This window comes from Vicia villosa, linkage group LG7 (assembly GCF_029867415.1).
Source record: "Vicia villosa cultivar HV-30 ecotype Madison, WI linkage group LG7, Vvil1.0, whole genome shotgun sequence".
NCBI lineage: Eukaryota > Viridiplantae > Streptophyta > Magnoliopsida > Fabales > Fabaceae > Vicia > Vicia villosa.
In genome coordinates this window covers 13,478,910-13,494,277 of record NC_081186.1, presented here as the reverse complement: position 1 = coordinate 13,494,277, position 15,368 = coordinate 13,478,910, and the positions used below count along the sequence as shown (strand labels likewise).

The following is a 15,368-nucleotide window of genomic DNA, read 5'->3' as shown; positions in this document are numbered from 1 at the left end:
TTGATGATTGTTTTGTGTTCATAAGATGTTTTAGAGAAGGATAAGACTCTTTCCCATGAGTTTTGGAGCCGAATGCAAAGAATACCCTGGCTAGGGTTCATCACGGTCAAGCTTCGAAACCCTATGTTACAGGCCACATCAGATCGAAATAACCCCATATTTGAATTCAGGACATGTTTTTATGTTGATCTGGGTTACTTTTGTTGTTGTTAGTCATGTTTTTGCAAGTTTCAATTGTTTCCAGAATTCTCTATGGAATTTCGTAGTAGAACCGCAGCTAATGGCGCAGCAAATTCGTAGTTAATCCTTAGGCAGAATTGGTGAAGAAGATGATGCGGTGGCCACACGTGATTGGTTGGTTTCAAATGGGGGAGCGTGCGAAGACTTCCCCGGATCTAGTATGCGCTGTCCACGCGCTTACGATACGTCCTCGTCCTACCAACTCTCGAATCTTCACCCAGGAAAATCCAATGCTTCAGAAGGTGCGAGACCACCAAAGACCTTCAGAGCCTCATCACACTGAATCATACGCTAAGTTTGTTTTAATTCTTTTTTTATTTTCTTTTTAATTTGGTTTAATGATTTTCTTTTTTCATTTTCTTTTTAACTAAAATTAAGATTAAAATTATTTTTACTTAATTCTATCCTTTTTTTATAAACTATTAAAATTTATTTATTTATATATTTTTTATTACTTAGTTTAGTAATTTAACAAATTAGATTTTTAGGTTAAATAAAATTAAGATTTGATTTTTAAGGGTAAATAAAACTAGGATTTGATTTTAAATTTTTTTTTTAAGATTTGAGTTTTAGATTTTGATAATAACTAATAATTGATTTTTTATTTTTGTAAATATTTAATTTACTTAAATAATTTGTTTAATTTGAATTTATTTTAATTAGTTTGAATTTAATTTTTTAATTTAATAATTAATTAGGTTAGGTAAAAATAATAATAATAATAATAAGTTTTAAAACTCTGAGTTTATTTTTGTTTTTAAATTCTCTTCTTCTCATCCCCCTTACTTCTCGACTTCCCGATTTTATTATTTGATTATTATTATGTAATTGTTTCGAGGTTGTAATAGTAATTAGGATTTTTATTTTTCGCATATTTTATTATGTAACTGTCCCAAAGCCATGTAATAGTTGTAGGTTTATTTTTTGCTTTTATTTTCCGCATTCCCCGATTTTTTGGCTATGTAATCCCCCTCCCCGAAGCCTTGTAATAGCGTAGGATTTAATTTCCGCACTTTAAATTTCTGTATGATATTAACTGCTATGGTTAGTAATTCTAAGGAGTGCAACCATGAATTGAACATAGAATCACTAATTATAAGATAAATATTCGAATAGAATCACATGATTGTGCCACACACACATCTTTAGGGTAACCCTTCTTATGTTGCCTGTTGCCTTTTAATTGCGATTCTAAAATAGTCAAGTCCCTCGATTCCGAGGATACTTAAAGCAAGTGCTGCCTTAATACATTGAAATCATCATAAGATCTTGTCCCTCGATGTTGCCTCGGAAATAAAGATGATGGTCCCATTGCTAAGGTATCTTCGCCTGTTGCCTAAATGACTATTCTATCCTTCCCTAAAGACTACCTACCCTCTATATGGTAGGGACAGTTTTATGGCGAACGATACTTTCTCGATGACCCTTTACATCCAATAAAAGGACTTCCTACCCTCATATGGTATGGATAGCTCTGAAAAGCTAAAAGAACAAAAATTTAAAAACTTAGGGTTGTTGCTACTAATTGTTTGCTCTAAATTCAAAATCTTTTTCCCACTCTTTTCAAAATCAATTTTCAAAAAGGCTACGCTTATTTACAAGCTAAAGTCCTTAAACGAAATTCTTTTTCCACACTTCAAATATTTTTGAAAACAAAGTGAGCTAAGCAATTAAGAGCCCATGGAAAACCATGGATACAAAGGGGTGCTTTAAACCTTCCCTTTGTATAACCTACCCCCCGAACTCAAAATCTTTTTAAAAGGTCTTTTCCTGTTCTTTTAGCCTTTCTATATATTGGATAAAATAAAAGTCGGTGGCGACTCTTGCTTACCGCGATATTTAAAAAGTCAGTTCACCGTATTACAGAACTGGCGACTCTGCTGGGGATTTCGAATAAAAGAGGGGTTACCTTAAAGTTTAGGATTCACTTAAATGTTTTCAATTGTTTGATTTGTTTGCTTTATCTTTAAAGGTTATTTTGGGTATTCTGCTGTGTGAAATATCCTACACCCGGATCTAGTGTACCTTAGGTATGTGGCAATAGACCAAGGAGACTATACGGCTCGTCCCGATATGGTTTATATGGTGGCCACCGTTAGTGTGACACTTTGGTTGGTTCTGATGGCCCTTGATCATGATCGAGGAGACATTAGGCTACCATGTAGTGTCGTGAAGCACTAATTTACCCTTAGAACCCTAGTTGAATTTGACTTTGGCCTATTAAGAAGTAGCGAGATGGCCGGCTTTAGACCTTGACTGAAGCTGGTTGATACTCGAGGCAACACTCATTGAGATCAATCTTTCAAGATGTTTTCGGTCAGCCACCCGAGCGCTGACTGAGATAATGCTTTCGAGAACGATTGTAGAGATGAGCACCATAGAACCCGATCTTTATCTAGGACGGGTTGAACCAACTAAACTTCAGTGGGGAGGGTACTCACCTATGGACTACATGCTCGCCTTCAAACCTAAGGCTCTTGTGTGACTTGTTTGTGTTTGTTATCTATCTAACATCATAACATCATAACATAGCATCTTTACCAACCGTTTCAAGGACCGAGGAATTTATCTTTGTTCTGTGTTATAGGTTATGGCTCACGTTACTAGGAAGTTCATCAAAATCAACTTTGTGGGCGTACCTCCCGAGCTTAAAGAATTAGTCTTAAAGGTCCCCGAAAATTCTCGATTCGCTGAAAGACATGGTTGCTTACTCAGATTGGTCTCCTCAGATTTTGAAGAAGATATGATGAGGGTCTTATTCCAGTTCTTCGATCCTATGCATCATTGCTTCACTTTTCCCGATTATCAGTTGGTGCCTACCTTGGAGGAATTCTCTGAGTTACTTTACTTACCCATTCGAGATCAGATGCCCTTCACAGGTTTGGAGGACTTTCCGAAACCTGAAGTCATGGCAAGCGCGCTACATATAGAAAAATCAGAAGTTGTGTCTAATTGGGAAACAAAGAGTGGAGTCAAAGGCTTTCTCGCCAAGTTCCTATTGAAGAAGGCTCGATCATTCCTAAAAGCCACGAGTTATCAAGCTTTTGAAGACGTGTTAGCTTTATTGATCTATGGGTTGGTATTATTCCCTAATCCTGACCAGTTCATAGATGTGCATGCTATCAAGATATTTCTAGCTCGGAACCCGGTACCTACCTTACTCAGAGATATCTTACATTCGCTTCACACTCGTACCAGCAAGAAGCGAGGAACTCTCATGTGCTGCATACCTTTACTTTCTAGGTGGTTTATTTCGCACCTTCCCCGATCGGTATTGAGGAATGAACAAAGGATGCAATGGTCACAAAGGATGATGTCACTCTCTCATTCGGATATTCATCGGTGCACTCAATCTGACAAGGATTTAACTATCATTAACCGTTGTGGAGAATTCCCTAATGTGCCACTCCTTGGCATTAGGGGAGGTATTACTTACAATCCATCTTTAGCTTTACGTCAGTTTGGGTATGCTCGAAGAGATGGTCCTCATGATATGATTATCAAGGGTTATGTGTTTGATTACGAAGACGATCCTCTGAATTATCGACAAAGGTTCATACGAGCGTGGGATAAAGTGTACAAGTATGACAACAAGGAGTTGGGACAGAGAAATTCTATTCCCCTCGAGCCTTACCTTAGATGGCTGTGCACCCGTGCCCAGAGGTTTATTATGCCATATCCTGCCGTCAGATCTGTGATTATTGAGCCCGAATTCGAAGGGGATCTTCCTCGGGTTATTCTTCATCCAGACATGCCTACTGACTTAGAATAACTACAAAGGTCCTAGATTCAGTTGAAGGAAGAGAGGGATACTTTTAAGGCCCCATTCCGTGCTAAAGAAAAGCAAGTGTTAGAGCTCACGAAACAACTTCATGCAGAGCAAAGCATCAACAACTTCATTGGGTCAAAGAGAAAGCGTCCATGGGAAACTTGAAGAAGTTTATTTTATTATTATTATTTAGTTGTTTATTTTTTCCTTTGTAAGCCTAAAAATGGCAAAGAACAATAATTGCAATTTAATTATTACTAATAAAAGTTGTTTCTTTTCTTTTGTTTAAACAAATTTAAATTTCAAGGTCCTTGAAAACATTGCATACGCATAAGCATACCATTCATAAACATTGCATCACAGGTTTTTTAAACAGGTCTCTCATCTTTCCGCTGTTTATTTCAGTAAGGAAATGGATCTCGAACAATCCGTCAAGAACCTCCAAGCTCAGAATGCTGAGTTCCAAGCTTTGATCCTAAACTTGTCCAAGGGGCAAGACGAGCTGAAATCCCTTCTAACTAAGAAGAAGAAGAAGAAGACCAAGAAACCGGTAGGTGTTCTCAACCTGGGAAGAAGATTCAAAGGCCCTCTCAAAAAGGCTGAAGAAGCTGAAATTCCCAAAGACGATGAAGAAGGAGATGATGCTAGTGTCAAAACCAACGCCGGAAGCAATGTAAGCTCTGCTAGTCAAGATGATAATGAAGAAGACTATTTCCATGAAGAAGACTATCCTAATGAGAAGTACAGACTACTAGAGGAATAATTGAGAAATATGAAAATTCAGAAGGTACCCGGGCTGGATTTTGAGGAGCTGGGGCTCATTCCTGGAGTCGTTATCCCTCCAAAATTTAAAACTCCAACTTTTGCTAAATATGATGGAGTCTCCTGCCCCAAGATGCATCTGAGATCGTATGTGAGGAAGATCCAACCTCATACTGAAGACAAGAGACTGTGGATTCATTTCTTCCAAGAGAGTCTGTCTGGGACTCAACTAGAATGGTACTATTAGTTGGAGAGTGCCAGCATTCGCACCTCAGAAGACATGGCTGCTGCTTTATACAAGCAATATCAATACAATGTTAACCTTGCACCAACTCGCATGCAGTTGCAAAGCATGTCTATGGGATCGAAGGAAAGTTTTAAGGAGTATGCTCAAAAGTGGAAAGATCTAGCTGGAACAGTTCAACCTCCCTTGGCTGACAGAGAATTAGTGGACATGTTCATGAGTACACTAACTGGTATGTTCTATAGTCACTTGCTGGGTAGCTCTTCATCTGGCTTCACTGACCTCATATTGACTGGAGAACATGTTGAGAGTGGTATTCAGAGTGAGAAGATTCAAGTAGGCGCCACCTCTGGTGCTACAAAGAAGTCATACCATGGAAGGAATGAGTCTAATGTTGTTCATAGTCAGAGGGGTCGTAATAAGAATGATCAGAACCAGTCTGTTGGGGCCGTTCTAATCTTTGCACCAACACTTCAGCAAACCCCCAGACAAGGGTATCAGCGTAGGTCAGACGCACCCAGAAGGCAATTCACTAAGATCAACATGCCTTTATCTCAAGCCCTGCAACATCTGTTAAAGGCCAATTTGATCACTATAAGAGATCCTCCGAAGAATGTCACTACTACGTCTCCAAACTATGGTCCTAATGCAAAAATGTGCGTACCACTCTAATAGTCCTGGACACCATGCTGACAACTGTTGGGCGCTGAAAAATAAGATTCAAGACATGATAAATGCTGGAGAAATTGAGTTTGATCCTCCAGAAACTCCAAATGTTATTACCGCCACTATGCCAAAACATGACAAAACTGTTAACGCTATCATGGACACGGTCTATGTCTTTGATGTGAGAGATATGTCAACTCCACTCCCAGTCATCAAGAGAAAGCTGCTGCAAGCCGGTTTATTTTCGGGTTGCGATCCAGATTGTTATTATTGTGCATCCCAATCCAATGGTTGTGAGAATCTGAAAAGAGGAATCCAAGGTTGGATGAATCGTCGCACTATCATGTTTGAAAAGATTCCTTCTGTAGAGAACTTGTGCGAAGGTTTCTCCCGTGGCTTGAAGATTGAAGATGTATTAGTAATTTCCAAAGCTCCGTTGAGGATCCCTACTAAGGCTCCATTCAATATTTCTGATGAACCCCGTGTGGCTCCTGTGATCATCACTAAGCCTGGTCCAATTCCATATTCTTCTGATAAGGCTATCCCGTGGAACTATGGTGTCGAGGTCTATATTCGGGGAATTAAACAAGAACTTGTAACTGATAAGGCTGCTGAAGACACTAATCCTGATGTGGGTAACATTGTCGGAACTAGTAAAGTGACAAGAAGCGGAAGGGTATTTTCTCCAGAAATCTCTCCAAACACGGTTGCACCTACTAGGACCCATATTCCTAACCAGAATGCTGACACATGAGGTAAAGGACCGTTGCATGAACCCATTTAAACACCAGTTGAGACTGTTACTGAAAATACATCTTATGAAGAAGCAAATGAGTTCTTGAAGATCATTCGCAAGAGTGATTATGACATTGTTGAACAGATGGGGCATACTCCTTCCAAGATCTCTATAATGTCACTGCTAAGTTGTTCCAAGGCTCACGCTAAAGCTATGATGAAGTTTCTAGAGGCTGCCCATGTGCCACAAGAGATTTCTGTCACTCAACTTGAGAATTGTATTGCAAATCTGACGACAGACAATTACCTTGGGTTTTCTGATGCTGATCTAAGTCCCAGTGGAAAGAATCATAACAAGACTCTGCACATCTCCATTGAATGTGGGAGCACCACTCTGGCCCATGTACTAGTTGACAATGGTTCGTCTCTGAATGTGCTACCCAAGATGGTGTTGGACAAACTCAAACCCGAAGGAATCGTGCTGAAATCCAGTGATGTGATAGTAAAAGCTTTCGATGGTTCAATGAGTACGGTATACGGCGAAGTTTAGCTCCCACTCAGAGTAGGCTCTCAGACTTTCAACACTGTGTTCTATGTGATGGACATCCATCCCGCTTATTCTTGTCTGCTTGGGCGCCCTTGGATACATGGGGCAAATGCCGTGACCTCGATTCTGCATCAAAAACTGAAATACCCGGCAAAATGCAATATCGTCACTGTGTATGGTGAAGAGGAATACGTGGTAAGCTTCATAGATGAGACCAAGTATGTTGAGTTTACTGGAGAAGCTTTTGAATCTCCTTGTCAAGCGTTCGAGTTGGTCCCTCGAGTGGATCCTGAGACTAAGCCTGCCTGCACTGCTCCTAAAGTCACCAGAATTCCTCCTACAATGGCTTCTTTGAAAGATGCTGGGGCTATGGTTGAAGAAGGTGGCTGTACTATCTGGGGGCAACTCCCTGATATTCCTTACAAATCCAACAAATGGGGTTTAGGCTGCACTGCTAAAGATCAGAATGGAGAACAACATTCTCGTCCAGAAGGTTTGAAATATCGTTTCATCTGCAAAGGGGTCAATGCCATAGGGGAAGATGAAGATGACTGCAACTTAGACAAGTGGATCTTTCCTACACCTGACAAAGGGCTGGACTATTGGAAGACTGAAGACATTGTCTCTATCTCCTATAATCAAGAGTAATTGCCATTTCTAGTTTTGTTTTTTATGTTTCCCAGTTTTACTTTCTGTACTTCAATAAACAATAAACTTTAAAGCCGTGTGTCTTGCCCGGGGCACAACGGTCCGTTTGTTAGGGCTTGTCATTTTATAAGCATATTTTCATTCAATAAAGCATTGGACGTTTCGTATTCAAATTGTGTGTTCGCTTTTATTTTTATTTACTTTTCTATAGCTATGTGTTCTTACACACACCCACATAATGCACTGCAGATCCATATCCACTCTGGATCCCATTGATAACGACTCTACTATTGCTAAGTATGACTTTGAAAATCCGATCTACCAAGCTGAGGATGAAGGTGAGGAAGATTGCGAAGTGCCCAGAGAACTTGCTAGATTGCTAGAGCAAGAAGAAAGGACTATACAGCCGCATGAAGAGCCAATTAAGGTTGTGAACATAGGTACTGACGAAGAAAAGAAAGAAATCAAGATAAGGGTTGAGCAAGAAGAGGGTGTCAAACAGATATTGATCCAGATGCTACAAGACAATGTTGAGATATTCTCTCGGTCTTACGAAGACATGCCTGGGCTCGATACTGATATTGTGGTTCACCGTCTACCTATCAAAGAAAACAGTCCTCCGATTAAGCAGAAGTTACGAAGGAGCAGGCTTGACATGGCTCAGAATATCAAAGAAGAGGTTGAGAAACAGTTCAATGTCGGTTTCCTGAAGGTTGTGAGCTATCCACCATGGATCGCCAATATAGTCCCAGTATCTAAGAAAGACGGAAAGGTCAGAATGTGTGTAGATTACAGAGATTTGAATCGAGCAAGTCCCAAGGATGATTTTCCCCTACCACATATGGATATTCTAGTTGATAGTACTGCGCAATGCAAGGTGTTTTCTTTCATGGATGGTTTCTTAGGTTATAACCAGATTAAGATGGCACCCGAAGATATGGAAAAGACAACTTTCACTACTCCTTGGGGCACCTTTTGTTACAAAGTCATGCTGTTTGGGTTGAAGAATGCAGGGGCAACGTATCACCGTGCAATGGTAGCTCTGTTCCATGATATGATTCATAAAGAAACAGAGGTCTATGTTGATGATATGATTGCGAAATCCAACACTGAAGAAGAACGTCTGGTCCACCTACAGAAGTTGTTTGATAGGTTGAAGAAATATAAGCTGAGACTAAATCCGAACAAGTGTACTTTTGGAGTGAGGTCTGGTAAGTTACTAGGGTTCGTTGTCAGCAGTAAAGGTATTGAAGTCGATCCTGCAAAAGTAAAAGCCATACAAGAAATGCCTGCTCCATGAAAAGAGAAAGAAGTTAGAGGGTTTTTGGGACGTCTGAATTACATCGCCCGGTTTATTTCCCATCTGACCGCTACTTGTGAGCCAATCTTCAAGTTACTGAGGAAAGATCAAGCAGTGAAATGGAATGACCAATGTCAAGAAGCTTTTGACAAGATCAAGAAGTACCTTTAGGAACCTCCGATTATGATACCACCAGTTGAAGGAAGACCTCTAATTATGTACTTAACAGTGTTGGAGAATTCAATAGGGTGTGTACTGGGGCAACATGACGAGTCTGGTCGAAAAGAGCATGCAATATACTACCTTAGCAAAAAGTTTACCGACTGTGAAACAAGATACTCACTGCTCGAGAAAACTTGTTGTGCTTTGGCATGGGCTGCTCGCCGACTGAGACAGTATATGTTGAACTATACCACCTTATTGATCTCTAAAATGGACCCTATCAAGTATGTGTTTGAGAAACCCGCTCTCTCTGGACGAATAGCAAGATGGAAAATGATATTAACAGAGTATGACATTCAGTATACAACACAGAAGGCAATCAAGGGAAGTGTGTTGGCAGGCCACTTGGCCCAACAAGCTGTAGACGACTATCAATCCATGAGTTTTGAATTTCCAGATGAGGATGTTATGCTTGTTACTAATTATGAACAACCTGGTCCGAATGAAGGACCTGAACTAGGATCCCGATGGACCATGGTTTTTGACGGAGCTTCGAACGCACTTGGTAATGGTATTGGCGCTGTGATTATCTCTCCAGCAGGTGGACACACTCCATTTACAGCAAGATTGTGCTTCGACTGTACCAACAATATGGCTGAGTATGAAGCGTGTATCTTAGGTCTCAGAGCTTCTATTGGTTTAAGAATCAAGTTCTTAGAAGTATATGGGGATTCAGCCTTAGTAATTAGTCAGATCAAGGGAGAATGGGACACGAAGCATCCTAATCTCATGCCTTACAAAGATTTGGTGTTATCTTTAATTCCTTACTTCGAAGAGATTACTTTTGAACACATTCCCCGAGAGGGGAGTCAATTGGCAGACGCATTAGCTACTATGTCATCCATGTTCAAGGTCAGATGGGACAACGAAGCTCCTATAGTTATCATTGAAAGGCATGATGAACCGGCATATTGTTACAAGATAGTTACTGACGAGGTTAAAGAAAAACCATGGTTTCATGAAGTAAAAAAATATCTCGAAGCTCAGGAATACCCTGAAGGGGCATCTATTAACGACAAGAAGTTCTTAAGAAGGTTTTCTTCCAAATTCTTCCTGAGCAATGGTACCCTATACAAGCGCAATCATGATTCAACTCTGCTTCGTTGTGTGAACAAAAAGGAAGCAGAAGAGATTATGGAAGACATGCATGATGGTATCTTTGGAAATCATTCTAGTGGACACACTATGGCTAAAAAGATCCTGAGAGCGGGTTACTACTGGTCCACTATGGAAACTAACTGCCATCAGCATTCCAGAACTTGTCACAAGTGCCAGATCTATGCTGACAAAGTACACGTACCTCCAATTCCTTTGAATGTTCTTACTGCCCCTTGGCCTTTTGCGATGTGGGGCATTGATATGATCGGGGAAATCAAACCTACTACTTCTAATGGACATCGTTTCATCCTCGTGGCCATTGATTACTTCACCAAATGGGTAGAAGCTGCTTCATTTGCTTCCGTTACCAAGAATGTGGTGGCCCAATTCATTAAGCATAACCTCATCTGTCGGTATGGCATCCCCGAAAGGATTATCACAGACAATGGTACCAACCTAAACAACAAGATGATTACTGAACCTTTCACGCAGTTCAATATCAAACACCACAATTCTTCTCCCTATAGACCAAAGATGAATGGCGCAGTGGAGGCCGCCAACAAGAACATAAAGAAGATTGTACAAAAGATGACAGTTACTTACAAGGATTGGCATGAGATGTTACCATTTGCTCTTCATGGTTACCGCACCTCAACACGTACCTCAACCAGGGTAACCCCATTTTCACTAGTCTACGGCATGGAAGCAGTATTACCGATTGAAGTTCAGATTCCGTCTTTGAGAATCATGAAGGATGCAGAGTTAGATGAAGATGAATGGATCCAGGCTCGACTAGACTAGATAAACCTGATTGATGAAAAGAGACTTGCGGCTGTTTGTCATGGGCAGTTATATCAGAAGCGTATGATCAAGGCATTAAACAAAAGAGTCAAGCAACAAACATACCATACCGGTGACTTGGTAATAAAGAGAATCATTCTACCACAAGGTGATCTTAGGGGCAAGTGGACTCCCACATATGAGGGAACGTTTGTAATCAAGAATATATTCTCTGGAGGAGCTATGATACTCACTACTATGGACGGTGAAGACTTTCCACACCCTGTGAATGCAGACATAGTCAAAAAATACTATGCATAAACAAAGACCCGCTAGGTCGACGTACCTAGGCAAAACTAAGGGCATCCCGGCGAACCAAAAGGGTTCGGACAAAAGTTAGGGATATACATATGTAAAAAATGTACACTCGGCAAGTTGAAAACCCGAAAGGGCGACTTGGGCAAAAAAGGGTATCCTGGTAGGCTGAAAACCTGAAAGGGCGGCCTAGGAAAAAGTTAAGGATTAAAGCGTACGACTATGTCTCGTTCAGATCATTCAGTTTTATTAGCAATGTCAAGTTCAAAGGGCATGAACCGGTTCAATCATCTTTCTCTAACAAGCAAGGGATGAGATGCTCGAAGACATAATGACAATAGCAGAGTTGAAACTCAATAGGATCGTTTCCACATAGCTATTTTTCTTTCGTTGTACTTTGAATCTTTTCAAAAATACACAGATGTTCTCCTACCATTTTGCCTATTCATGGCTCTTTCTTAATACAAATCATTTTCTTTTCTACTCTCCTGAGTTTTTCTTTCTATCTCAAATACGCAAACGTCCAATGATAATCTTAAATGAACATATGCATATGAACATGACTAACATTTATCTTTTCCTTTGCAAAATATCCGTATGTTTATAAAAAACAGGAAAGGCAATTAGACAATGTCTAAGTAATCCAGAGGTTCCTCCTCAAAGTCAAATAATCTGGAAAGATCCCCATAGAGTAACTGTTGGAAATTCTCTTCCCAACAGAGATTCAGTTCCCTAACAAAGTTTTACATCTTCGACACGGCCAGTTCGCCGATACTTATCTTTTCTCCAAACAGGGTTACTCATCTCCCTTATCACCAGTCGGGGTACATCAAGATCAATCATTCGAATTACTTTCATCCCCAAACAGAAATCATAAATCCCCAGCTATCTTCAAAACAAGATGAAGCATTAGGGCCCTGATCAAGAAACTTCATATGACATAAACCACATTCATAGATCATACAAACATATCCACACATTACATAAACTGCCTCATGATAAACTCATACACTGCATACATGTTTCTCATTTATTTTGAGAAACTCATCATCACATAAAACATGCATCATAACATTGCATAAAGATTAACCTTAGTTTTTCAGGACACGGGTACAAGCAGATAAACAATATCGTCAAGCTCTCAAAGATCTAATTCTATCATCACGAATGGTGTAGACACGATCAACCTTCCAAAGTCTAATTCAGTTACTACGAACGGTGCCGACACGACCAACTCTCAAAGATCTAATTCAGTTACTACGAACGGTGCTGACACGATCAACCTACAAAGATCTAATTCTATCATCACGAACGGTGGAGACACAGTCATCTTTCCGAGATCTAATTCAGTACTATGATTGGTGCTGACACGATCAACCTACAAAGATCTAATTCTATCATCACGAACGGTGTAGACACGATCATCTTTTTGAGATCAAATTCAGTTACTACGAACGGTGCTGACACGATCAACCTATAAGGATCTAATTCTATCATCACGAACGGTGTAGACACAATCATCTTTCCAAGATCTAATTCAGTTACTACGAACAGTGCTGACACGATCGACCTTCCAATATCTCATTTACCACGAACGGTGATGACACAATCAACATCCAACAACTACTTCTCAACACTTCAAGTTCAGATATAGTCTAACGTACGACTCATTCTGACTTTCAAAACTTATCAAGACAGGTGGCATCTTAAATCCCACTTCATATCCCCAACATCTGGATGGCATCTCTGAGCCTATCCCCGATGGTACAAATTTCTGGGTACTCTAGTGTTCAATCCTCTTCCACCCTCAGATACCGATTGGCATACAAACCATTCTACATCTTTAGGTTTAAGAAGATTGAACAGGGGCAGCTGTCATACCCCAAAATTTTCCCATCTCATTTCACTTTTCAATCTCAGACAAAGGTTCAAGACTTAAGGACACACTCTCCTAAACAATGACCTCCTAAACTAGGGTTTTGAATTCCTTAAAGGAAATTGATGGATCAAGATCTCCAATGGACTTCATATGGCCTACGATGTTTCAAACTATCTCCATGGTAAAATACAGGCTTCAATTCCAAGGATTGCTCAGTCAATTGCTCAAAAAGTCAATAGTCGACTACTTTGACCTAAAAGTCAACTGCGGTCAAAGTACAGTCAAAATTCCTGATTTTTTGTCAACATCCTTATTTTGAAGTATTATTCATCATTTGATCAAGTATTGATCATGATTCATCAAGGAAAGTTCAGAAATCAACGAAACCTAAAGTTTTTAAATTAGGTTTTTTTTTACCTAAAGTCAACTGAACTCTGACCAGCCATAACTTTCATATGGAACATCAGAAATTTCCCATCCAAAGCTCATTTTGAAGGAAATTGAATTCTCTACAACTTTGTATCTCACAAGCCAAGTCTAAAAATGCTTCATTTGAGAGATATGGATCAAAACATTACAGGTCCTTTTTAAAAGTCAACCGAAAGCAGTTTTTTGTCAAAGCCCATATCATCAGGATAAAATCCTCAAATGGAAAAAAGCTTCCAAAGTGGCTTATAGAGGACATCATGAGCTTTCCATAACGTCTTAGAACTCCTTAATATCTTAAAAATTGAGAGAGATATGGCTTGTCAAAGTTGGGCAATTCTTAGAGGAAAATGTGAAACAAAAAGGCTTCAAAATGGATTTCCTTGCAAATGGGACCAATCTTCGGTGATCCAATCTTATGCCCCAAGTCATCTAGAAGCTCCAGGTCCAATGCCACAAATTTTTGACAATTATTTGATTTTTATTGAATTTTTATTCATTAAAAATATGATTTAAATCAAATAATCAATGAAATATGAAAAGATTTGATTTGGTTATATTTTTTAATCAAATTCAATTACATAAGGGACCATATATTTGATTGAATTTCGTGCTCATCAAGGATGGAAAAATAAGATCAAGATTTGGCCAATTTTAGAAGAAATAAAATCAAATTTTTCAATATTTTCAAATCACCAATCTCTTGATTTCTTTCCAAAACTCTTGCCCTAATTTCTTTCTCTATATAAGCACAACCATTCCAGCCTCAAAACACGAAAATTTGGAGAAAAAAAGCTAGGGTTTTTGAAGTTCAAGAATCTCAAAGAATAGTGCAATCTTGGTGAGCCTTCTTCAAGTGATTTCAAGGCTTACTAATCATCCAATCTCGTTGTTAAGGTATCATAGAGTAAGTATGAATCACTAACCAAGTTTCATATGTAACACGTATTCCATGTTCATAATATTTTCATGAGAAGATTTTCGTTTTGTGCATGTTACTTTGTTTTAAGGTAATTTGATGATTGTTTTGTGTTCATAAGATGTTTTAGAGAAGGATAAGACCCTTTCCCATGAGTTTTGGAGCCGAATGCAAAGAATACCATGGCTAGGGTTCATCACGGCCAAGCTTCGAAACCCAATGTTACAGGCCACATCAGATCGAAATAACCCCATATTTGAATTCAGGACATGTTTTTATGTCGATCTGGGTTGCTTTTGTTGTTGTTAGTCATGTTTTTGCAGGTTTCAATTGTTTCCAGAATTCTCTATGGAATTTCGTAGCAGAACTGCAGCTAATGGCGCAGCAAATTCGTAATTAATCCTTAGGCAGAATTGGCGAAGAAGATGATGCGGTGTCCACACGTGATTGGTTGGTTTCAAATGGGGGAGCGCGCGAAGACTGTCCCGGATCTGGTATGCGATGTCCACGCGCTTACGATACGTCCTCGTCCTGCCAACTCTCGGATCTTCACCCAGGAAAATCCAACGCTCCAGAAGGTGCGAGACCACCAAAGACCTTCAGAGCCTCATCACACTGAATCATACGCTAAGTTTGTTTTAATTCTTTTTTTATTTTCTTTTTAATTTGGTTTAATGATTTTCTTTTTTTTTTATTTTCTTTTTAACTAATATTAAGATTAAAATTATTTTTACTTAATTCTATCCTTTTTTTATAAACTATTAAATTAAATTTATAATTATTTTTTATTACTTAGTTTAGTAATTTAACAAATTAGA

General features: G+C 39.3%; 1 protein-coding gene across 1 annotated transcript; it reads left to right on the top strand.

Annotated features, from left to right (window-relative positions):
• The first annotated feature begins 2,830 nt into the window (after positions 1-2,830).
• LOC131618677 (uncharacterized) lies at positions 2,831-4,012 on the top strand. Its single transcript, XM_058889850.1, has one exon. It carries the CDS (start codon positions 2,831-2,833, stop codon positions 4,010-4,012), a length of 1,182 nt encoding a protein of 393 aa, XP_058745833.1.
• The last annotated feature ends 11,356 nt before the right edge of the window (positions 4,013-15,368 follow it).